The sequence below is a fragment of the Loxodonta africana genome, chromosome 22 (assembly GCF_030014295.1).
Source record: "Loxodonta africana isolate mLoxAfr1 chromosome 22, mLoxAfr1.hap2, whole genome shotgun sequence".
NCBI classification, from domain to species: Eukaryota; Metazoa; Chordata; class Mammalia; order Proboscidea; family Elephantidae; genus Loxodonta; species Loxodonta africana.
In genome coordinates, this window is record NC_087363.1 from 33453210 (window position 1) to 33477566 (window position 24357).

Here is a 24357-nt window from a genome sequence, read left to right on the forward strand (position 1 = left end):
GGAGTTACAGTGCTGCTGCTGTCCACATCCAAGTGGTGCCTGCATGTCACACAGAATGATCTGTAAACCAGTCTTAAGCTTTCTCTTCCTCAGTCAACTGATTGGAAGGAACTCTCCATAAGGCCATAGGTGCAGACTGGGAGGTAGAAAGTAATGTGACAGGAGAGGTTCATGGGCATTTGGACCACTTCCTCATGTAACTTGTGCCTTCGAGTCCTGCTTGGACCCAATCTTATATATACCACTTCCATCTAATGATGGAGTCCTGCTCTGCATGTCTGACTTTATGACTCTGTGGGTCAGACAACACCCACTTCATGACGGGCAGTTCAGGCCACACAGTGACTAGGTGGCCCATGTTTAACCATTCACTCTCTGTTAAGGCCCAGTAACAAGCCAAAAGCTGTTTCTCAAAAGGAGAGTAATTATCTGCACAGGATGGCAATATTGCTTTTGGTTTCCTATTTTCCTAGATAGGGGCAGTTCTAATGGCTTCCACTTGGGTTTTCCTACCATAATAGCCCTTACTTCACATGACAGGGATCCAGTGTGGGGGTTCCGCCAGTTGCTGAGTATGTCTATCCAATTATGCATTCTGGAACTGGAGAAATCATTACCGAATGGGTTTGGGGACCCACGGGACCCACTATGAGATGGACCTGAGCTAAGACTCCATTAATAACCTGACCTCCATACACTGCTACTCTGACTGGTGGGCCACAGTGACACTTTGGGTCTCCTGGAATTAGCGTCGGTTCAGAGCCAGTGTCCAGTAATCCCTGAAAGGATGATTATTTCCTTTTCCCCAGTGAACAGTCACTCTCATAAAAGGCCATAGATCTTTTGGGGGAAAGCTTGGAGAAAGATCATCAGTATAAATTTTTGGCAGTGTGGTGGGGTCCTTCCTCAAGGGAGCCCACCCTCCCTTCATTCAAGAGGATGTGGGTCTGTAAACTGGCTCAAGTCTGGGGATTGACCGAGGGGCCACGACTCTATTTTGGCAATTCAAGTCAGACTGTCATTCACTTGACCTAGAATTCTGCTTGTACAGATCAAGTAAATATTTAGTAGATTTCCCATCTATTTCACTCCTAGGGATACCATGACTAAGTAGCCAATGCCTTAAGTCTATACAAGTCAAACTATTCTGATTTCTGCTTTGACTCTGCTGTCCGTTATGGCAACCACGCCCACCTTGCAATTTGTCTTTGGTGATTAAGGACTGCCACTTGGCCCCTACCACCCCGAGGTGCAATCAGCCCCATATTGTATTTAGGCATTTTAATTCAGTTAGGGCAGTTCCTGCTGTAATCTGACCTACATAGAAAAGCAATCACAGCAGTCTTCAAGGATGCTGGGGCTCCCTTAGCAAATTTGTTCCTCACCATTATGGTGAAAGGTGTGTCCTCTAGGCATGCCATAGTTGTTCTGTGGATCCAACCTGATAAATCTATTCAAACATCCCAATCTCCCTAAGCCTTTGGATACCTTCTTCTACAATATACCAAGGCAGGTGTGACATTTCAACTTGATTTAGTGTAGGCTACTGCTTAATCCATGCTTCAGTTAACCAACCAAACAAACTATTAGATCCTTTTCTAACCTCTTGAGCTGAAACGCTGAATGAAGAATTTGTGCTTAGTAGGCCCATACCAATAAACTCAGACTGATCCAACTCTATGTTCATTGCATCATTACCCCACGCCTGTAATAGCCCTTCCCACACATATTCCCCAGGTTTCTGTTTGCATATATTAGAAAAATCAAGCAATTCATTCGAAGTGTAGCATACCTCCTCATTGGTCACACTGTGCTTCACCTCTTGGGGGTTACTGGGACTTAAGTCTAGTTGGGTGGGTCCTGGGGACATTCAGCAATGTCTTGTATGGCATCTGCCTCAGGTGATGCCCAGTCGCCACATTGGGTGATATCTCAGACAAAGACTCTTCAGACACAGCTGGCTTAATCTCATCAGATGTGGGTGGAAGGGATAATGGTTTTACTGGGGAGGGTAGCTTAGCAGACAAAAATGGAGTTATCTCTTGAGATGGGAGTAGAGGGCTGGTTCTGTTGGAGGAGTGATTCAATGGAATTTAGGGGCTCAATGGCCCCAGCTTCCTGATTATTTGCCCATAGGTCTCCATCCCAAGTTTCAGGATCCCATTTCTTCCCAATTAATGCCGCCACTTTAACTTTAGACACCATTCAAGATTGGGAATGCAATTGGCATTACAATTCAGCAACTCTTACAGTAAAACTCGAGGTTTGGTTTTCAGTAATATCAGGTCTGTTACTACAAGAATTAAGGCTTTATTTCACAGCACAAGTGGCAACTTTCAGGTCTTGTATGCAGTGCTTGAGCTGTGACTCTGAAACTTTGAGCTCATCCTTTTCTTTCACCAATTTGTCAAGAGAAAGTAGGATCAACCAATCAGCTTCCTTATACTTCTCATTCTGATAAAATTGTAGAAAAATATCAAATATGTAATCACCCAGGGCCTTGTCTCTCACAAATATTTGATCCAATGATGGTGATATTTTGCATATTTCTATTGCCACCTCACACCATGGAGTAGCAGTGCTCTCTTTACTAATGGAGGCAGAGTCATCAGCACCTTTAAGACTAGCCAGGGTTGGGAACCTATTCAGAAAACTACTAAAACCACTCTCCGAAAGACAGATGCCAAGCCACATGAGATAGCCCAGGGGCAGAAGCTCAGAAAAGACAAGGACCTTCCTCCAGAGCTGACACAGAGAGAAAGCCTTCCTTTACAGCTGGCACCCTGAATTTGGACTCCTAGCCACCTAACCTATGACAAAATAAATTTCGGTTTGTTAAAGCCACCCACTGGTGGTATTTCTGTTATAGCAGCACTGGATAACTAAGACAGAATTTGGTACCAGGAGTGGGGTGGTGCTTTAACAGATAACTAAAATGTGGAAGTTGTTTTGAAATTGGGTAATGGGTGGAGGCTAGAAGAGTTTCCATGTGCCTAATAGTAAAAGCCTAGATTGCCTTGAAGAGACTGTTGGTATAATTGTGGATGTCAAAGGCAATTCTGGTGAGGGCTCAGAAGGAAGAGAAGAGAGCTGTAGAGAAAGTCTCTATTGTCTTATAGAATATATATGGTGCCAGCAACAGAATGTTGCCAGAAGTGTGGACATTAAATGATTTGTTAGGTTTTAAAAGACAATGATGAACATGTAATTGGACAATGGTAATTGGACAATAGAGGAAGTGTGGTGCTTTTTATGCAGTGACAAAGAGCTTGTCTGAATCACATTCAAGTGTTTTGTGGAAGATAGTGATGAACTTGGATATTTGGTTGGGGCTATTTCTAAGCTTGACCTTAAAGGGACCGCATGGTTTCTTCTTGCCATTTATAGTAAAATGTGAGAGGAAAGAGATAGACTTAAAAATGAACTGTGCAAAATGAAAACAAAATTTAAAGATTTGGAAAATTCTGTTGTACAAACTAAGGACACATATCCAGGAATTTTCACCAAGGATATGGCTACACAATCTTCTGTTAAAAGATTAAGCCCATGTCTGATGGATCTAACCAACTACCACAGCAGAAAACACATCAGCTAAGACCAAAGGGGACACAGAAAGAGTTAAAGGAAAGAACAATGTCTGCCTCTTGGAATTCTACAGTTACAAAACAGACCAAAGGAGCTACATCTGTCGTCACTCAAGAAAAGAAAAGGACCATCCTTGGAGCAGCTTGGAGATAAGCAGAACTGTTGGAAGGAGCATGGGAGCAGGGCTGCATCGGTTTGAAAGGGTGGAGTCACAGCCTGCTGGGTTTAAAAGAGTCAGCTCTTCACCAACTCAGTTCTGGAGTGTTGGGCTGCTGTTCAAGAGTGCCAGTGGGATCAGGCCACTGCCCAAAGCTGGAGGAGTGGGGTTGCCATGCCCAAGGGGCAGAAGAATGGGGTCTGTCAGGGCCGAAGAGGTGGCATTGCCACTCAGATGGACTAGGAGAATGGGTCCACCCAAAGCTGAGGGAACAGAGTTGCCATCCCAGTGGGCCTGGAAAGCAAAACTGAAATTCGCGGCTGAGAGACCTCCACCCAGAATCCAGACGATGTGGCCAACACCCAGAGTCTGGAGGACAGGGCCATTGCGCAGATGGTCTCAGAGAACAGAGAGTTATTTTCAAGGCTTGAGAGCTAATGTGAATTGTTCTGCCGGATTTTGGACTTGCTTGGTCCCCATTATCCCTTCTTTCCCTCTAATTTCTCCCATTTGTAATGGAAATGTCTACCTTGTTCCTGTTCCATCATTGTACTTTGGAAACAGATAACTTGTAGTTTAGATTTCACAGGTTCACAGATGAAGAGGAATTTTGCCCTAGAATGGAATACACTAAAGTCTCACCTATATTTGCTTTAGATGATTCAGAAGAAGAAATTTTCAATTTGGGCTTGATTTAAGACTTGGGATGATGTGATGGGGTGAATGTGTTTTGCATGTGGCAAGGACATGAATTTTGGGGGGCCAAAGGGTGGAATGTTATGGATTAAATTGTGTCCCCCCAAAATATGTGTTGTGAAGTCTAACTTCTATGCCTGTGGTTATAATCCCATTTGGGAATGGGTTGTCTTTGTTCTGCTGATGAGATAGGATTAGTGTAGGGTGTGTCTTGCTTAAGTCAATCTGTTATGAGCTATAAAAGAGATTAAACAAGCGGTAGAGAAGCAAAGATGTGGGAAGAGAGATGCTAAACCACATGAAGACCACCCAGGAATAGAAGCTCAAAAGAGAAAGGACCTTCCTCCAGAGCCAACAGAGAGGGAAAGCCTTCCCCTAGAGCCAGCACACTGAATTTGGACTTCTAGCCTCCTAAGCTGTGAGAAAATAAATTTCGGTTTGCAAAAGCCACCCACTGGTGGTATTTCTATTATGGCAGCACTAGATAACCAAGACAGATAGGTGGCAGGTCTATCTGCAAGGTGTCTTGAATGCAGGCATCCCCACCTTTTTCAGCCAAGCCATACCACAGAGCATGGTGGTTGGAGCCAACCGTCCACTTTAGGATTTGTGCTCCACTACTGCCCAGCTGTGGGTCTGAGGCAAGTCGCTTCACCTCTCTGCATGTCTGTGTCCACATTTGTGAATTGGTGGTGTTAAAAAAAAAAAAAAAAATTTCTTACCAAGAAGTTCATATAGGTACGAGCTTAGAATAATGTTTTCACATAATCAGCACTCGGTCAATGTTGGTTATGACTGTTACCCTGGATATGGTAGATGGTTTCGGTCAGGAGTTTTGTGCTATGAAAAAACACTGTGGTGGCTGTTATGTTAGGGAAGGAGGGGGAATCTGGTGGACTCTGCCTGCCCTGCAACTAGGCTGGCTTGTTTTGGTAACTGCACCTGGATTTTCGTTGAGGAAACCACTTCCTCAGCTCCAACCCCTGTCTCTGGAGAGGTCACTAATCAAGGCCAACCAATTGGCATCTTCAACCCCTGGCCACGTTGCCTGGGTGGAGGTGGCTACATGGTCCAGCCCAGTTCATTGAGGCTCCATTCTGGGAATTTTCCTGGAACTATTGGGATAGAAAAGCCTGGAATCTGCCAAAGCCACCACAGGCAGAAAGGCCTAGCTGAGCATGAACTAAGCCAGCAGCCAGCAGAGCCCACAGAAGGAGAGAGAGTCAGGGCCTGTTGGCCACGCTTGCACCCCAAGATCCAGCCTTGCCTGAACTGCTGCTCACCTGAGTCCATCAAGGCCCGTTTGAGCTTAAGCCCAGTTGAGTTTCTGTCCCTTGCCAACAACCCAAGTGACACGGTGAGGGCGGGGAGGAGGGAGGCAAGTGACTGGGGGAGCCAGAAAGAAGCAGAGTTGGATACAGGAAAGTCTCCTCTTTAGAGGGCTGGGCTGCTTGCATCTGGGCTGCACCCTGATCCTCCTCCTTGGGGAGGACCACGCTGGAGCTTCAGATTAGTGGATGGGGTTTCTGAACCCCTCCATCCATGTCACCATTGTTTCTGGCTCCTACACAGGTCCCCCGGCATCCCCTCGCTGGTCCCCCAACCCCCACCCAGTGGCTAGAGCGTTCTTCTTTGAATGTGACAGCAACTGCATCTTGCGCCTGCGTCCAACCTCTCAATGGCTGCAGGGACTTCAGCTACCACGGGGCATTGTGAGAATGAGACGGATGATTGGGCACCTGGAGCTCAGTGTTGCACAGGGCGAGCTGCTCTGAGCCTCAGCTGTTGTGATTCCCTCAGAAGCACCACGCAGCGCCTCCTCTGTGCCCCAGGCCTTTGACTTATGAGCAGTGAAAACAGAGTGGCCTGAGGGGGTGGGCTCACCTGGGCCTCCCTGGAGAGGTGGTTGAGAGTGCTGCAAGTTGGAGGGGAGGGTGGGTGAACTTAGCGTGCCAGAGGCTGGGAGAAAAGAGGAAGGGGGAGCGGAGGGAACCAAGGCCAGAGTAATGCATGTGTTTGTGAGTGAGCGTGTGTTTGCGAGTGTGCATGTGAACATGTAGGTGTTTATGCATGTGTGTTCGTGGACACACAGACAGCCTGGGATCTGGGGCCAGGGTGTAGCATGTGAAAGTTGTCCTGTGCTGAGGAAGGCCACTAGCGGGCCCCTAAAGTTGTCTCGTGCTGAGGGAGGCCCCTAGAGCAGGGGCATGAGGCCACCACGGTGTGCGGAATGGAGTGGAGGAGGGGCAGGGTAGAAGCTGGAGATGGAAAAAAGGCCTGAAGGCCGATGGCAGGAAGTGACAGGAGTCCTGGAGGTGAGGAATGGATGGATTAGAAAGGCTGGGGAGTGGCGGTGCCAGGGTTAGATGTCAGGCCTGCCCCAGCTTTGAGCCCGGGTGGCTGGGGTTAGTGGGGTATGGAAGGAAGCATCAGGGCCCTCTGTGTTCCTCCCTGGTCCTCTGTGTCTATCAGCTGGTGGGGCCCGCTCTCTGGAGGGAAGGAGCACCACCGAGTGTGATTTTGCAGAAAGCTCTGAGTCACAGCCATGCATGAAGAGTCTGGAGCTGCTGCAGCGGGGAGCACTGGAGGCCCTCAAGGGACCTGAGTCCCCAAGCCCTCCAGACAGAGCCGTGTGCCTAGGAAAGGCCCTGAACTGTTCAATAAACTCTTCTGACCTCTTGAACTGCAGAGGCACACAGAAGCAAAACCCACAGCAGATACCCAGGGCGGAAGGGCCTACCCACCGCCCCCCCTTGACTCACTTCCCTTCCTGTGATGTGGGGTGAGTGCCTGACCGCAGTCCTGGGCTCAAATCCTGGCTCCTCTCCCAGTGCCTCTCCATTTGCATGCAGGTGGTGAAGGCGCCAGGAGAGCGAGTATGTAGGGGCACAGGCCTCAAGTAAGTTGGTGGTGGGCTTGGGGATGCAGCATGAGCCCACAGTCACCAGCTCACAAGTGACAGTACTTATTCCATATTTTCTCTTCAACAAAGGGCCTGTTGAGGTCTTCCCTTGCTTTCTTACTGGGCTGTGGCCTTTTTCTTAGTGATTCCTCTGAGTTCTTTATATATGCTGGCTACAACTCCTCTGCTAAGTACATGTGCTGTAAGTATCTTTTTCCTAGATCCTGGCTTGTCTTTTTGCTTCATATTTTGTATCTTTTAATGAATAAAAATTTCTAATTTTAATGTAGTCAAATTTATCAATATTTCCCTTTGTTTATTTTTTAAAAGTCTTGCTTACGAAATCCTTACCTTGCCCAAAGCCATAAAGTAATCTGCTCTACTGTCTTCTGAACGTCTCCTAGTTTCCTGTATCAACTGAGGGCCTTGAGTCCACTGGTGTGGATAGGTGTATGTGATGTGAGGTAGGGGTTTCTGGAGGGTCATAAGGAGAGAATGTCATAATCAGATTTCCATTTTGAAAACGTCTTGCTGGCTGTTGTGTGCACAATTGCAGGGAACACAAAGAGGAAGTGAGTCCTGAGGAGAGAAGTCCAGGTGAGATAAGATGGTGTCTGGGACCAGAGCATGGGCAGGGGTAAGCGTGAAATTGAGACTAAGTTTTGCAGAAGAATTGGTAGGACTGGGTGATGGGAGCAGTGTGGGGGAAGGGAGGCCCCCCGAGGTTCCTGGCTGGGCTCAGGGGGCATGGTACCTTCACAAAGGAAGAGTGGTTTTGGCCATTCAGAGTCCAGGGTCCCTCCTGAACTTCTCCAGAAGACACTGGTGATGTAGGATGGACTTTGGAAGATAGGCCCAGGCTGGAGGCACTGGGCAATCCTACACAGAGTGAGTATCCTTGAGGAGCACCTGCCCTTAGGGGCTATGAGGAGGACATGGCGGTGTGGAGATGGAGCAGGAGCAGGCAGAGGTGGGAAGCTGTAGGGAGCAGTGAGCAGTGATCACTCAGAGAAGAGCAGGCTGAAAGTTTTTCGATGCCAGGGGTGGCATTCGCACGCACATTCTCACTGTAGTGCACCAACAGCCCTGGGAAGGGTCTCCTATGCCCAAGTTACAGAAGAGGGAAGCAAGGCTCAGAGGGTGGACAGAGTTGTTCCACATTAACCAGCCTTGCCAGAAGTCCATGAAGAAGAAAAGGCCACGGTTTGTTCGTGGGGAGGGGCAGTGCAGCAGGGCAATATCAGCCCTGCCACCTACCAGCTGGGGCACTGGGGCAAGTCACTCCCTTTCTGGCCTCAGTTTCCCCATCTGTGAAATGTAGCTGAGCCTGGTGCAGAGTCAGCACTTTGTTGTTGTAAGTTGCCAAGGAGCCATCCCCCTATTCATTGAGACCCGGTGTGCAAAGGAATGAAGCACTGCCTGGTCCTGTGCCACCTTGTTAGAGAAAAAGATGCAAATTAAAACCACAATTAAAAACCAGTTCATACCAGATTGGCAAAAACTGAAGACTGACTATTCCAAGTGTGGTGAGGATAGGGGCACCTGGGACTTACACACTGCTGTTGGGGTGTACATTGGTAAACCACCCACTAAAGCTAAGCATGCATACCCATTGAGTGTGCAGTCCCTCTCCTGGGTGTAAGCATTCCTCAAGACACATGGACAGAGCCTTCATCCCAGCCTTACAATGCTTGACCCTCATAGGGAGCAATCCTGTGTCCATCAGCAGGAGGGGGACTGGCAGACAGCCATGCCACGGGGTGGGGTGGGGGGTGCGGACTACAAAATGAGAAAGGACACACTGTCTACAAGCTACAAGGCAGGTGAACCCTCACACGGAGAGAAGAAAGCCAAACAGGCCAGAGCATTCTGTGTAATTGCATTTATATAATGTTCAAAAAAAGGAGCACAGCAAAACAACATACCATTTTGGGATCCAAACAAAGAAAAGCAAGGAAAGGTTGAACGCAGAAATCAGAATAGTAGCTGCCTCAGGGGAGGGAGGGGCCCCTTGGCCCTGTTGGAGTACCAGGTGGGTGGGCTCCTGGGTGTTCTCTTCTCCAGGTGTGACAGCTCCCCCAGAGTAGAAAGCCTGCCCATTCCTTCCTTTGGCGTCCCCTGCTTTCAGGTTACATGGGGGAGCCCTGTCGGCCGGGGACCCCAGCGCTCACCCCTCGCCTTCTCGTGGGCCTCTCCTTGCAGTTCCTTGTGCCCTCCCACCTCGCTCTCTCGCTGCCCCGGTTCCCGCCAGCTGGTCCACCCCTCGGCAGAAGCCTCCCTGAACCCCGGCCCTCGGTGCGGCCGGGACAGAGCGCACTCAGTCCGTCCGGGGCGGTCACCAACTGACTGATGTTGCGCACTTAGCGGCCGCCAGTCCCCTGGCGTGGGCCCTTCCCTCTTGAGTCGCACCCCCATCAGACCTGAGCGACCACCCCCGGCCTGGGGGGCTCGGCCTGGGGTGCGCCCGGTGCCACCTAACAGATGCGGACCCGAGTTCTCCGAGTCGCCGCGCATGGCCCTTCTCCCGGGCCTCGGTTTACCCCTCCGTGGACGGAGGCTGTACTCTCGGCCGGGGTACTCGGAGGCCAGCTCTGCCTCCGGGGTCGCGCGCTCAGGCCGGCTCGGCTCTAGGGCTCCCGGGGACCGCCCCACCGAAGCCCCCAGCGCCTCGCCATTTAAGGCGGGTGGCTGCTATCGCCCTTTGAAGCGGCGCGGTGGGCCCCAGCGCGCGAGTGGTGCAGGGCAGAGCGCCCTCTGCAGGCGGGCGGCGGAGGCCCCGCCCCCCGCCCCGCCCCCGTCCCCGCCCCGGCTCCGCGGCAGCGCATGCGCGCGGCGCAGGCTCCGCGGGCGGCGAGAGCGAGGCTGGCGCTCCCCGGCAGCCCCGCGCGGCGCCTCGGCGCGCCCCATTCATGCTGGGCAGCGGCGGCGCGCGGCCACGCAGCGGAGCCCGGGCGCAGCGGCCTCGGCGTCGGCCTCGGCTGCCTGGGCGGCTTCGGTGGCCGCGGAGCGAGACGGGCGGCGGCGACGCGGGAGGCGGGGCGCGGCGATGGCCGGCGGCGGGGCGAACCCCGGGGCAGCCGGTGAGTACCGGGCCAACTTTTCCCCGCGGCGCCGGGGCCGGGGCGGGTCGGGGTTCCCGGCGGGCGGCGGGCGGGCGAGCGAGCGAGCGGTCTCCGGGAAGAAAGGGATGCGGTGCATCCGGGCGGCGGGCGCGGGCCTCGGGCGGGGGGCGGAGGCGCCCCTCGGACCCGACTGCGGCCGCCGGCGGGGAGCCTTGCGCGCGGCCCGGGGCGGGCAGGGGGTGTGCACGGCCGGGACTGCGGCGCGGGCGTCCGCGTTAGTGTCCGCGCGCGCGGGCTGGCCGCTGTGTGTCCGCCTGTCCGTGTGTCCGTGTGCGAGGTCGGATGTCCCTACTGCGCCGCCCGCGGCGTCCCGGTGCGCCCGTGTGTGTCCGGGCGCGGCCGCGAGGCTGCGGCGCTGACGGTGAGCGTGCCCTCCCTGGCGGGGCCGGGCCGGCCGGGTTGCGCCTTCAGGCCGTGCGCTGCCGGCCTCATCGGCCCGCCCCACCAGCCCCGGCCCGGCCCGGCCCAGCCGAGCTGTACCCGGGCCGCGCGCGGGGGGCGGTGGGTCTGCTCCCTTCTCAAAGGTAGGAGAGAAAAGTTTGCTGGCGGCTCCGCCGGGAGGGTCCCCGCAGGTCCCCAGGCCGAGCCCGGCGCCTGGACCCGCGGCTCGGGCCTCCGGCCGCCAGCGCGGGCCCGGGTGGGCAGGCCGAGCTGGGCTGCAGGATCCCGCGGAGGATATTCGCCGGGGCTGGCCGGGCCCGCCGGTTTTGACCTGCCTTCGGGGCACTAGGGTGGGAGTTGGAGCCAATTGCTTCCTCGAGACCGATGCCTGCACTTGTCTCCCTGCCGTGGTGGGTGCTAGGATGGGGCGGCCGTATTCACCCCGGGTCCACGCAGGGCTGCGCACCCTATGTGGGAGGAGGGGTGCGGCAGCCCGAGGAGACCGCCGGCAGCTCAGGCCTCCTCCTCACAGGGCCTCCGCAGGGTCAGCTCTCGGAAAGCCCCACTTTCCTCTAGGCTTCCGATTGCTTCCTGAACAGTCCCAGGGCCTGATGTGCGACTGGGCTGCCCTGGAGAAGGGAGCTGGGATAAGAGCCCAGGTGCAGCCCTGGAAAGGGGGGTGGGAGGGGCCTGAGTGGTCAAGGCTCCTGGCAGGGCCAGCGGGGGAGGCTGCATAGAGCTTGGTGCCCTCCTTGGCTTGTTTGAAGGATGCCGGGGCCATGCCCCTGAAAAGAAAGAGGGGAGGGGGCACGGATCTGGCCTGGGCCCCTCAGCCTGGGCTCCTGTAGCTTAGGTTTGTCTGGCCTGCTCCAGCTCCATACATCCAGTCTACTTCCCTCCTTGGTGTGTCTGTGGGCTGGGGCTCGGCCTTTGCTCCTCTGGCCCCTGGGGAGCATGTGCCAGGTCCCCTCGGCTGCGCTCCTGGTATGGGGTATAACGGAGAGGCCGTGTGCAGGCCCCGGGGACTCCAGGAGAGCCCAGCCCTCTAGGAGCCCCAGCCTGTGCCAGAGAGATGCGCACCTGGGTCTCTGCTTCAGAGTCCTGCTGCGGGTCTGCTGGCAAGTGAGAGCCAGGAAAGGCCTTTCAGGAGAGGGAATGGCATGGGTGGAGGCCTGGTTAGAAGAGGCTGGCAAAGCCCTGTGTGGCTGAGTCTGTGTTTTGGGGGATGGGGGAAAAATGAAGGGGCCCGTGGACAGAGCAGACCTGAGCTCCTGAGGCCCCCAGCTCATTGCCTGCTGGCTTTGAGCCTCTGTTTGGGTGATACTGGGGAGGTCCTCCTGCCCAGGGCAGCTTAAAGCAGTGAGCCAGGTAGTAGGGCAGCTTGGGTGCGGTGCAGGCATCAGAGCCCCCTGAATCCTGGTCCCCTAGGACCTGGCTAGCTGAGAGAGCAGGGCCCCTGGTGACCACCTCCCTGGCCCACAGGAGTGTTAGGAGCAGCCTTTCTGCCTACTCCTCTATCCTGGTACTGGAGTACAAAACTAGGTGGGCCTGTGGTTGCTTATGGGGGTGCTACTGGACAGGACTGGCAGTATCTCCCTTGTCTCCACTTCCCACCTATTTAAACCTAGAAGATCTATTTTGGGGATGGAGTGAGGTTAGACTGGCTCTCTGTGAAGAGGCACCTGAGGGCCTTGGTTTCTCAGTGAGAAGGAGCAGGGGTGCTTCTGTCAGGCCTGGGGACGGAAGATGGGCTGTTGCTCTCTGTGCTCCACGGTCCGCTACATCACTGAGCCTACTTTTTTTCTCTACCAGTGGAGCCCTCTGCTGGATCCCCCACCCGTCTGGGGCATGGCTTTTGTCTTTTTTCGGTTGATCCCTGAAATTAGCACCTCTCCCCACCAGCTCAGCCTCTCCTTGCACAGCCTGGCTTGGGCTCCTGGGCCCTCCAGGGCTCCCGCCCTCAGCCTCTGCTCTTACTGGTCTGCCACCCAGAATGCCCCTGCCAGCATCTCCAACTTCCTTTCCAGAACATGTAGAAAGGCCCAACTATAGTGCCTCCCCAGACCCCAGAGTGGCTGGCTGCACGCCCTTCTGAGCTTGGAGCACAGGATCTGATGGTGCTCTCTCCCCCAGTATCCCCTTAGTCCTCGGTAGCACACAGCCCAGCTTTGGAATGAAAACATTTGTTCCTGAAGAGTTTAGCCCAGCAGACCGGCCGGCTGGGTCTCTAGAAGTGTGGGATTCAGTTCCCACTCTGTGGGACCAGCTGGGCACCCTGAGCCAGCACTGGAGGCAGGGGACATGGCCCAAAGGTCATCACTGGCCCTTGTGAGATGGTGGGCCCTGGGCTTAGCCCAGGGTGTGGGATCCTGCTGGGCAGCAGCCTTGTGCCCAGGGCAGGCCCTTCCTGGCCGCCCTTGTTGGAAGTGGGCTCAGAGCCAGGCTGGAGTTTGGTTGGTGGCTTCTTCAGCCAGGCTCTTCCTGGTTAATATAAAACGTAGGGTCTGTAATTGCATTAAAATATGTGTAATTATTCTGGAGGAGGGGCGAGCCCAGCCCCTGGTAATTGTAGGCCTGCTTTGAACTGATAAACGGTGAGTGATTCATGCTTTCTCTGGGCTCACACCGCTCACTCTCAGCCCAGCCCTGCAAGGGTTCTCCAGCCCTGGCCTGTGATCTGCCTGAAGCTCCACGTGGCCCAGGCCCTGCTAACCTGCTACTTGGCTGCCTGCAGAGTCCCTGGAGGCTGCTAGTCTGGGGAAGGGTCTGGGTGCAGGACCTTAGGGAAGGCACCTGACCGCCTGCTGGGAGGGTCCTGCCGGGAAGTGTGATCCTGGCTGGCTTGCTCTGTGCCCCTCACTTCCCTCACTGTCCCCACTCGGGCAATGACAGACCCATGGCTATTTGCTGGGCAGGGAGCGTGGGGAGTGAGGTGTGGGCCCTGCTCTGCCCAGGCCTGGCTGGCCGCCTCCATCTGCTCTCTCACTTGCTACATCACTCCCTCACTTGCTCACTCACTAGTTTACTGCCTCACTCCATCAATCCCTCACTCATTCACTCACTCATTCATTCCACAAGTGCTTTTTGGGCCCTCTCTGGTCCTGGGCTTGGCTTTGGAATAGACAGTGGCAAGTCGCACATACCCAGGCCTGACTCTCATGTAGCTTCTACTCTAATGGGGAGAGTGTCTGGGAAGAGTAAGTAAAAACCAGTCAGTAGTGAGTTCTGTGCTGGACATTAGGTCATGGGCAGGGACTGATGAAGAGGGAGCAGCTGCCTCTTTAGCTAACCTGGTCTGGGAAGAGGTCTGAGCCTGATCTGAGCAGGGTTGGTGAGCCATCTGCTTTAAGAGCGGAGGGCAGGAATCCATGAGTACAAAGGTCCTGAGGTGGGAGTGGGGATGACAGGACACTAGGGAGAGAAAGGAGGTCTCTAAAGCTCAGGAGGGACTGTGGAGAGCCATGTTGTCTAGATGCAGACTTGATGGTGTGTCCCGGGGCCCATAGTGGGAAGCCTAGCAGCATTTGGGGCGGGTAGGTGTAGCTCCTTGCCTGGACTCTGAAGAGGCATCCCTCTTTTGGGCCTCAACTTTCCCACCTATAAAGTGGGGCCCCAGCACCCTGGGCAGAGCTGATCTGTGTAGGCAATCCCCATCACCACAGCCTCCTGCTTCCATCCTGCCAGCCCTGGAGGAAGGGGGGTGACCCCTGAGGGCCACAGCTACAGAGCCACAGAGGCTGGATTTAGCCGTGCTTGGCCCCAGCGCCAGACTGCTGGCTGCTGGGCTGAGGTTAGATTTTTCCAGGGGTAGGGAGCAGCGGCAGGATTTGGGGGCCAGTATTGGATACCCTGATGGCATAGTGGTTAAGAGCTATGGCTGTTTTCCAAAAGGTCGGCAGTTCACATCTACCAGGCGCTCCTTGGAAACCCTATGGGGCAGTTCTACTCTGTCCTATGGGATCGCTGAGTCAGAATTGACTCAACGGCAACAGGTTAGGTTTTTTTCAGTTTGGTGGACAGGTGGGCATGAGGGATGCTGTGGCCAGGCAGTGGTGGCATAGATGGGAGGGAAGTGGGTAGTTTAAGAGATGTGGAGGGGAGGCTGATGCACTATGGTGGGGAGTGGGCATGGGAGGGGAGATGGAGGGCTGTTGATGGATGGTGGGGGTGTTCAGGTCTGGGCAGGGTTGTGGTGCAGGGTGGGGATGGGCACTGCTGAGGGGCGGGCTTGATTGGGCCTCCTCCCTGGCTTCTCTTTTGAGGAATTCTTTCCTGGAATTGAGAGGCTGGGGGAGGGGGTGGACCAGGGAGCCCACGGAGCTTTTGGGGAAAGGAAGGGGATGGGTGGTCAGTATACAGTGGGCACAGTTGGGTTGGGGTGGTAGCAGTGGGTTGGAGGTGAATTACAGCTTGGCTTTCGGGTCCTGCAAAGGCCTGGGCCAGGGTCAGCCAGCAAGGAGGCCACGGGGCAGAGGGAGACCCCATAAGTGACCGTGACTGCCCCCCAGCACAGGAGTTGCTGTCTGTGTGGGTCTAGTGGACAGCAGACCTGCCCTCGCTGGGCAGACATGCTCACGCTGTACATCCTGTGGGAGGGCAGCCCTGTGCTGACTCTGGCCACTCCTAGCTGCAGATGAACTCTGCAAGTTAGGAAGGGGTCACCAGGGCCACAGACCCCCCGGATTTCTACGGTGGGGACTGGTGTAGGCTGCAGTGTGGGGTGGAGGGATGTTCAAACCCCCCATCCAGCTGCTGTGGGGTGACAGTGGTGGAATGTGTCCCCAGCAGCCTCATGCCAAGAGTCTGACCTACTCCACAGCTCAGAGTGTGGGGTCTTTAGGGCTAAGTGCAGGGCGTGCTGGAACGTGCTCTCTCGGCATGGGAAGGGTCCCTGAATCAGAGACGATGGTCTCCAAATGGTGTGGTGGTGAGGTCCCAGAGTCCTGTCACCTACCCCACTTCTCCCATGCCCATTTCTCTGCTTCTACCAGCAATGGCCAGGTACGGCACTGAGGGTCAGGTGGGCGGCCTGGGCTCCTCAGGTGGTCAAGAGCCCAGTGTGCCTGCTGTGTGTAGGGCCTGAGGCCAGGCCTCTGAGTTTTGGGTCCCCTTGCAGGTTGGTGGTTGTGACTCTTGGAGTGTGTGTGTGACAGACCCAGTGCGTACGTATGTGGCACACAGCGAGAGCTTAAACAGCACGAGTGTGTGTGTGTGTGTGTGGGTACGCCTGCATGCATGTGGCCACCCGTGTGTGCACATGCAGGAAATATGAATATGTGCTCACATCTGTTGTCACATGTGCTTTTGACTATCATGTACGTGTGCTCATGCCTTGTCACACTGTCATGTGTGTGCTTGGGTTTCTTGTCATACATGTCATCACACATGTGTGCTCACGTCTGTGTCCTCAAACCAGTTATGCTCACGTTTGTCATGCTTGTGTTCATACCTTGTGCGTGTTAGCATCTACCTTCGTGCGTGTGCTCAAATTTGTCATGCCTGTTGTCAGACACGCACACATTTCATCACGTGTATTTGTGTCTGTTATGTTTGGGCTTGTGTATCATCATGTGTATGGTGTGAGTGTGGCCTCCATGCTGCCTGCTCACCCTCTCCTGCCCACTCTCCCCCTGCAGGGCTGAGCCTCCCGGCCCCATGAAGTACACGTCCACAGGACCTGAGCTCCCTGGCCCCACGCCCTGGCCCGCCATGCTGCCGCCACCACTGAGCCCGCTGGTGCTCCTCGTGCTGCTGCTACTGCTGCCGTCACTACCACTGCGGGGAGTGTGGGTGGAGGCTGGAACGCCCCGGGCAGCCGGGGGTCTGCAGCCTGCCTTCCGCACCTTTGCAGCCAGTGAGTGGGGCCTCACCCACTTGGTAGTGCATGAGCAGACGGGCGAGGTGTACGTGGGTGCAGTGAACCGAATCTACAAACTGTCAGGCAACCTGACACTGCTGCGGGCCCACGTGACGGGCCCTGTGGAGGACAATGAGAAGTGCTACCCGCCGCCCAGTGTACAGTCCTGTCCCCATGGCTTGGGCAGCACCGACAATGTTAACAAGCTGCTGCTGCTGGACTACGCTGCCAACCGCCTGCTGGCCTGCGGTAGCGCCTCACAGGGCATCTGCCAGTTCCTGCGCCTGGACGACCTCTTCAAGCTGGGTGAGCCCCACCATCGCAAGGAACACTACCTGTCAAGCGTGCGCGAGGCAGGCAGCATGGCTGGCGTGCTCATTGCGGGGCCACCTGGCCAGGGCCAGGCCAAGCTCTTTGTTGGCACGCCCATCGACGGCAAATCTGAGTATTTCCCCACACTGTCCAGCCGCCGGCTCATGGCCAACGAGGAGGACGCTGACATGTTCGGCTTTGTGTACCAGGATGAGTTTGTGTCGTCACAGCTCAAGATCCCCTCGGACACGCTGTCCAAGTTCCCAGCCTTTGACATCTACTATGTGTACAGCTTCCGCAGCGAGCAGTTTGTCTACTACCTCACGCTGCAGCTGGACACACAGCTGACCTCGCCTGACGTTGCGGGGGAACACTTCTTTACCTCCAAGATTGTGCGGCTCTGTGTGGACGACCCCAAGTTCTACTCGTACGTCGAGTTCCCTATTGGCTGTGAGCAGGCGGGTGTTGAGTACCGCTTGGTGCAGGACGCCTACCTGAGCCGCCCCGGCCGTGCCCTGGCCCACCAGCTGGGCCTGGCCGAGGATGAGGACGTGCTGTTCACCGTGTTTGCACAGGGCCAGAAGAACCGCGTCAAGCCGCCCAAGGAGTCAGTGCTGTGCCTGTTTACGCTCAGGGCCATCAAGGAGCGGATCAAGGAACGCATCCAGTCCTGCTACCGTGGCGAGGGCAAGCTCTCGCTGCCCTGGCTGCTCAACAAGGAGCTGGGCTGCATCAACTCGGTGAGTGGGCGTTGCGGCCTTCCCCGCACACTGCTGTTTGACCAGGGCACACCTCCTTCCTTCCCACGTGAGACAGCAGTGATGGCAGTCACAGCACATATGTACGTGTGTGCAGGTGCCGTTGGCTCTGTGTGGGCCCGAGGGCATCGGCCTCTGGGCCTGTGCTGACCACACTGGTGCGTGCCTGTGCACCTTGCTAGGTGAACCCTGTGGGGGGTGCTGGAGCCCCGACCATGTCTGGGACTGCTCTGTTTTCTTCCTGTCAGCATTTGACAGATTTGGCCACCCAGGCTCAGAGAGGGGAGGTGAGGCACCCAGGGTTGCACAGCCCTGGGGTGTGTGTGTGTGTGTGTGTGTGTGTGGTGGTAGGGGTGTGTGTGGTGAGTGTGTGTTTGTGTGTGGTGGTTGGGGTGCATGCGGGGTACGTGTATGTGTGGTGGGTTGGGGTGTGTGTGTGGTGGGTGGGGATGTATATGTTTCTGTGGTGTGTGTGTGTAGTGGGTATGTGTTTGTGATGTGTGTTTGGCGTGTGTGTGTTTTGGTGTATTGGGGTGTGTGTGTATGGTATGGGGAGTGGTGGTTGCATATGTACGTACAAGATGGGCGGTGGTTGTGTGGTGGGTGGGTTGAGGAATGTGTATGGTGTGGGGAGTACGGTGGGTACGTGTGTTTGTGGTAGGTGGGTGTGGGTGTGTGTGTGGTGTAGGTGTGTGTGTGGGGAGTGTTGGGTACGTGTGTGTGGTGGGCGGGTATAGGTATTTGTGGTGTGTGTTTGTGACGTGTGTGTGGTATATTTTTGTGTAGTATGTGGGGGGGAGTGTGGTGGGTGAACTTGGGAGTGTTTGGTGTGTGGGTGTGAGGAGTGTGAGTGGGTGTGTGTGGGGATGTGTCTGGGGTGTGGGGGTGTGTGTGGTGGGTATGCGTATGGGTACGTCTGTGTGGAGTGTGGGTGTGTATGTGTGTGGGTGTGGTGGTTCAAGTTTCTGCGGGTGTAGTGTGTGAAGAGTATGGTGGCTGGGTGTGTGTGTGGTGGGAGGGTATATGTGTAAGGGGCTGTGTGGGTGGGTGAAGCAGGTGGGTGCAAACTTACACCCCCCGTTGGAGGCAGGCAGACCTGCCTAGCACTCTGGCCTGGATGTCTGCCCCTCCAGGGTTCTGTCCTGGCTCTGCACACCACCCACTGGGTGAGTCTGGCTGTGGCCGTGTTGGCCCCTCTGGGCCTTTGCCTCACCCAGGCCCTCCCTCTCTCCAGAGGCCTGCTTCGTGCAGGGTGGTGTGTGTCAGATGCACGTGGTGCTTGGGGTAGGTAGCAGTGGCCACGCCAACTCCGAGGCTACCTGGGTGTAGGCCTGGGCCTCCTGCTTGTCCTGGGGTGTCTCCTCCTCCTGGTCTGACATTTCAGACCCCAGGCTCTGAGAAGTGCCCTGGCCCAGCATCCCTGCGCATCCATAGTCTCTTTGCTGCACCACCCCGGCTAGGGCCACCCTCGGACACCCTCCTCCGTGCCTGTCCTCTCTGCCCTCCCTCTCCCTCAGGGCTCGTACACGCCCATTATGCTCACCTCCTTGCTTCTGGGCGTTGCAAGTGTGGTTTGCTCTCCTGGCTCCCTGTGCCCCTCCGGCTGCCCCATCTGCTCTCCCTGCTCTTCTCTTGTTCTATAGATGGCCTTCCTGGTCACAGTGCAGGGCCTGGGCCTCCTGGGGCTGGGGCCTGGTCAGTGGCCTCCCTTCCCTGACATGTCCCCTTTGGGGTCTGAGAGCAGTCGCTCTCCTTTCCTGGAAGCTGGACCAGGGCCTGTGAGCAGCAGGTACACGAGAGATCGCCCCCCCCGACACCCACCCTGGACATGATGGTCTGGGGCAGCCTCATGGGGCCTTGGATTCTCTCTCTGTCAAAGGGGACTGGAGTTTCTGACCCTAGAGCTGCACAAGCCTTTCTGGGCTGGAGCCCTTCTGGCAGGCTGGGAATGGCCCTCAGTGCCCCGATCCCCCGCAGTCCACCTCTTAGCCGGTGGAGGACCCTTCCTGGCTTTTTGGTCTCAGAGAGAGATGCTGCAGGCCACCAGGTAGGTAGGAGGCCCTGGCCTGTGGCCTCACCCTGTTCCTTCTTATAGCCCCTGCAGATTGACGACGACTTCTGTGGGCAGGATTTTAACCAGCCACTGGGAGGGACGGTCACCATCGAGGGCAAACCCCTGTTTGTGGACAAGGATGACGGTCTGACGGCTGTGGCTGCCTATGACTACCGAGGCCGTACCGTGGTGTTTGCCGGCACACGCAGCGGCCGCGTCCGAAAGGTGGGCCTGGCTGGGTGGGGGTACGAGGGAGAGGGGGCGGGGCATGACCTGGGTGCACTTTGCTGTGTGAGTGGGTGGCTGGCTTGGGTTTGCTGCTGTGCCCTTTGGAGGCCCTGACTCTGCATCTGGTTCGTGGGGGACTGAGGGTAGACCAGCCGCCTTCCATCCTGGGACTATCTCAGCTTCCCAGGAGTGGGTCCCTAGGTGGGTGAACTGTGAACTCTGGGGGTACAAGTGTCTGTAGGTGGAGGGGTGGGGTGCAACCCCCTCCCCTCCAGGGTCCCGGCCCCTGAGCCTGGCAGATCTGGTGTTTGCTGAGGCAGCATCTGCTGGTGGCAGCGGAGCCTCCCACCCACCCTGCCTGTGGAGACAGCCAGGCCAAGGGCAGGGCAAGGGCACTTCCCCCCTCTGCTGTTGGTTGATGCAAGAAGAGCATAGGAGATTGTGGAGTGACTGAGAGACCATCATCAGGGGCTCTGGGGCTCCTCGAGGAAGGGACACCATGCCTGGTGGTTGGCTTGGCTCTCCTTGTCTTCCTGTAGCACTGGGCTGAGCAGAACTGGGCAAGGAGATGGGTGTGGGGCAGCAGGGAGTGAGAGGAAAGTGCCTGGGTGGGGGTGGGGTGGGTGGGGAGACTGCAGGGCGGATGGGTGCCTGGGAGCCACAGAGGGTCCTTGACAGGGACAGGGCGGGGCCCAGCAGATGAAATAACAGCTGTCTGGGGAGCAGTGCTGACACAGCACTAGTGCCTGGCCTGTCACTGGATCTTCTTGGCAGTCCCTCATCCTGGGAGGCCTGGGACTGGGCCATTGAGAGCCTCGCCTGCTCTCCAAGCCCCTCCAGGCCTGGGGTGTGTGGGAGCGGTGCCCCGTTTCTGCCACACGGTTGCCCGGGGTTCACTTGCTGGCTGTGTGACCACTGGCAGGCCTTCCCCCTTGGAACCTCAGTCCCAGCTCTGGAGAGAGTCTGTGTCAGCCTTAGGGGACTGTGCTGCTGCAGGTGGCTCTGTGCCCTGGGACCACAGTGGCTGTGAGGCCAGCACATGTGGGTCCCCAGCTCCCCAGCCCCTGCCAGCCAAGGTGAAGTTGGCCTGGGGAAAGGAGCAGGAGACTGAGGCCCCAAAGCATGCGTGGGGTACCTCAGGGCTTCTAGAGCCAGGCTGGCTGTGCTGGTGGTGGGCAGTGGTGGCATGCCATCTGCCACCCACAAGCTTGTCCGGAGGCTGGGAGAACAGGTTTGTCTGGTCCTCCCCCGGGGGGGCCCCCCTCTGCCCCAGGGGTACACATTTGGGTGGGAGTTTTGACAGTTCTGGGAGTCCTGGTTGGCTGTGTTCCCCTGCCTCCTACCCCAGCCCCCCATTGAGTGTTTCAGCAAGGGAAACTGAGGCCCAGGCCAGCAAAGGTTTATGTTGCTGCCTGCCAAGCAACAGCCTGGGGCAGCCCCAGAGGGTGGGGGGTGGGGTGTGGTGCAGAGGCCAGGCTCCTCCTCGAGCTTGGTGTTTGTGCAGCTGATGGACAGCCTGGCTATCCCTGTGCCTCAGCGTGTGAGCCAGGACTTCCCCTACAGCCTGTGTGCCTGGACTGCCCCTGCCAGCCTGTGAGCACGTGCATCTGGGCTTCCATACCCCCAGCCTGTGCACCTGGACACCACCCTCCAGTCTGTGTGCCTGGACTGCCCCCTCCCCACTCCGGCTATGAACTTGTGAGCCTGTGTGCTTGGACACTCCTCCCCGAGTGCCAAGGTGGCCAGCTCCTTCCTCACCACGGACGTGTGGTGGGTGCTGTGTGCAATGCCTGGGGGCCAAGTGTACTTCCCGGGTGTGCGGCCAGCTGTGTGTGGGACAGTGGGATCTGAGAGTTGGTTGCCCCTGGCCCCGTCTTCTTGGGTGGGGTCTACTTCTGCATTCTCTCCCTCCTGCAGTCGTAGGTCTGGTTGAGAGGGTCTCGTTGGGACTTGGTTGGACAGATTTTTCGTATCCCATGGTGCATGCCTGATCTTGAACAAGCAGGTGAGCTTTGGAGTGGCTCTTGGCTCTGCCCCTCACCAGCTGTCAGGAGCTTCTCCGAGCCTCGGTTTCCTTTGCAACCATTGTGAGAGGTAGGGTATATGGCGGGGGGCGTGGGGTTGGACATCTCGGTTCCTGTCGTGCATGTGTGATGAGCACTTGGCACCTCACGTGTCACTGTGCATTCCCCATGGCAACCCAGTCAGGGTGCCAAACCTCCCTGTTGCAGAGGGGAAACTGAGGCACATGCCTAGAGTGACTGGTTCCAGAGTCTTTGCTCATGGCTGCTGCCTCCATCCCTTTTTTTAGAGTCCTTGGAGGAGAGGAGATGGGCCTCAGGCCAAGCACTCAGGAGTGAGCTGCTGCTTCAGACACCCTGTACCTCTCTGATAAGGCTGGGCTCAGGGTAGCCCCTCCTCCAGGCAGCTGCCCCTGGGCTGAAACCTGCATAGGCCCTGTCTCTGATGACCCCAGGACGTCAGCTGGCAGTTGCCCACACAGCTCCCTCGTGACCTCAGACCAGCTTGGGAGGTGCCTCCTGTGGGTGGCATTTGGGTCTCAGGTTTTGGCTAGGAGCCACTCAGACATCCTGGCCTCTCTGCCATCTCTGCTCCTCGGGGTCATGTTTTGGCATGACCTGGACTCCCCAGACAGGGTATCTGCAGGTGTGCTCAGGCCACAGCTGGGGCAAGGGTGGGCCTCCCTGCACTTGTCCACAGCCCGCTCTAGCTGGTCGCCTCCCGCTCGTAACTGCACCCCTTCGTTTGACCCCTGCTGGCTACAGAGGCCTATTCTGGCCAAAGCTGGCCTGGTGGGCAGCAGAACTCCCTTCTCCTACCTCACCCCTCCTGTGCTGCCCAGGCCTGCATGTGGGGAGGGCTGTGGTTCTGGGGCCAGAGCCAGGGTGGGCGGCCATGGGTCCTTTTTGGGCTTCTTCCCTGCTGAGTGATGTCTTGCTTTTGAACCTTCATTGTGTTTAAATCAAGGCTCTTACTGCTCTTGAGGCCAAGCTGGGCTTGCCCAACCATCCGAGTGCGGGGATGTCAGTGCCCCCTACTCTTCCTCCTGTATTCTGGAGCTGGCCATGGAGACCTGTGTGCATGTGGCTGATGGGGGCAGGGCTGCTGTGCCCTGCTGTGCCACTCCTCCCCAGGCCTGGCTTTAACAGCGTTGGGGGAGCTCTAGGGAGTTGGCTGGCCTTGGGCCAGGCCCCACCGAACGTGTTGTGTAAAATCGTAGTCGATTAATTTAAGACCTGCCGTCTTCAGCTGCTCAGGGCTATGCTGGCTGTACTGGAGCTCAGGGCTGGCTTGGCTGGGGTACCCCTGGCTCTGCTTCCCAGAGGTCCCACCCCACCCTCTACAGGAGGTGACATTTTCTCCAGGACACTCCCAGCCAGAGCCCAGCCCAGCGGCATGGCCCACTCTGATGCCCTGGCTAGAGTCCTCCAGAACCAACTCAGGCCCTTGCCCCTTGCCAGCTCAGGGACCCCTTCACTCACTTTCTGCAGAACAGGAGTAGATGGCCCTGGTCCCTTGGGCAGCTCCGTACTGGGCTTCAGCAGTATCCAGGGGGCCAGCTTTGTTTCTGTGAGGGGCTGGGCCAGGAGTTGCAAACTCGTAGGCCCAAGGGATCGTAGATTGGGCTGGGGCCTTGGTCCCAGTGGTACCCATGCCCTGTGTGAGGTGTGCCAGGCCTCAGCATGGGGGCCAAGGGACACCCAGAGTGCGGCCAGCAGGAGGGTCTGTCCCTGTACAGGATCCTTCCCTGCTGGGGCCTTGGTCCCTCCGTGGAGAACAGGTGTGCCCTGCTTGCTCTGGAGTGGCTGGCATTTCTTCCTGGGCTGGGCACATGCTTTGAGCACACTCCTGCAGTGACTCGGGGACGGAGGTGCAGCCTAAGGCTGTACAGGTGGGAGTGCCTCGTGGGGAGACCCTGGCCCTGTGCTCTCCCGGCCAGGCTACTGTCTCTCTGCACACAGGCCCTATGGGTGTTCCAGCTCCCTGGGTTGTCTGCTCCCGCCTTGCCAGAGTCACCATGTCTCCTTCAGGGTCCTGCAGGATTCCTTGAGGTAGGCTGGGCCCTGCCATGGGTGAGTTTGGAAGGCCCACCTGCCTGCCATGTTGGTTCCTTGGATCTCCTGTGTGGCCTCTTGGATGGTGGGGTGGGCAGGGTGACAAGCAGCTCTGCTGTAGCAGATGATGGCCGTCTCCTGGCTGGTACCCGCCCCCCACTGCCCCCAGACCTTGGTACCTGCAGGTCCCACTGTCTGGAGCCCCTTATGCTTCCCATGGCTTCAGTTTT

At 56.7% G+C, this 24357-nt stretch overlaps 1 protein-coding gene across 3 annotated transcripts in view; it reads left to right on the forward strand.

The window, feature by feature from the left end:
• Positions 1 to 10371: 10371 nt before the first annotated feature.
• PLXNA1 (plexin A1) overlaps positions 10372 to 24357 on the forward strand; it is a 53955-nt gene continuing 39969 nt past the window's right edge. The window contains exons 1-3 of one of the 3 annotated variants that reach the window (XM_064274786.1): positions 10372 to 10420; positions 16480 to 17752; positions 19866 to 20048. In XM_064274786.1, the coding sequence (XP_064130856.1) occupies positions 16499 to 17752; positions 19866 to 20048 (1437 nt within the window). In that variant the 5' untranslated portion in view covers positions 10372 to 10420; positions 16480 to 16498. Of the gene's footprint in view, positions 10421 to 16479; positions 17753 to 19865; positions 20049 to 20751; positions 24125 to 24357 lie in introns of those variants that run through there. The other 2 variants (XM_064274785.1, XM_064274787.1) reach the window with 2 other exon arrangements.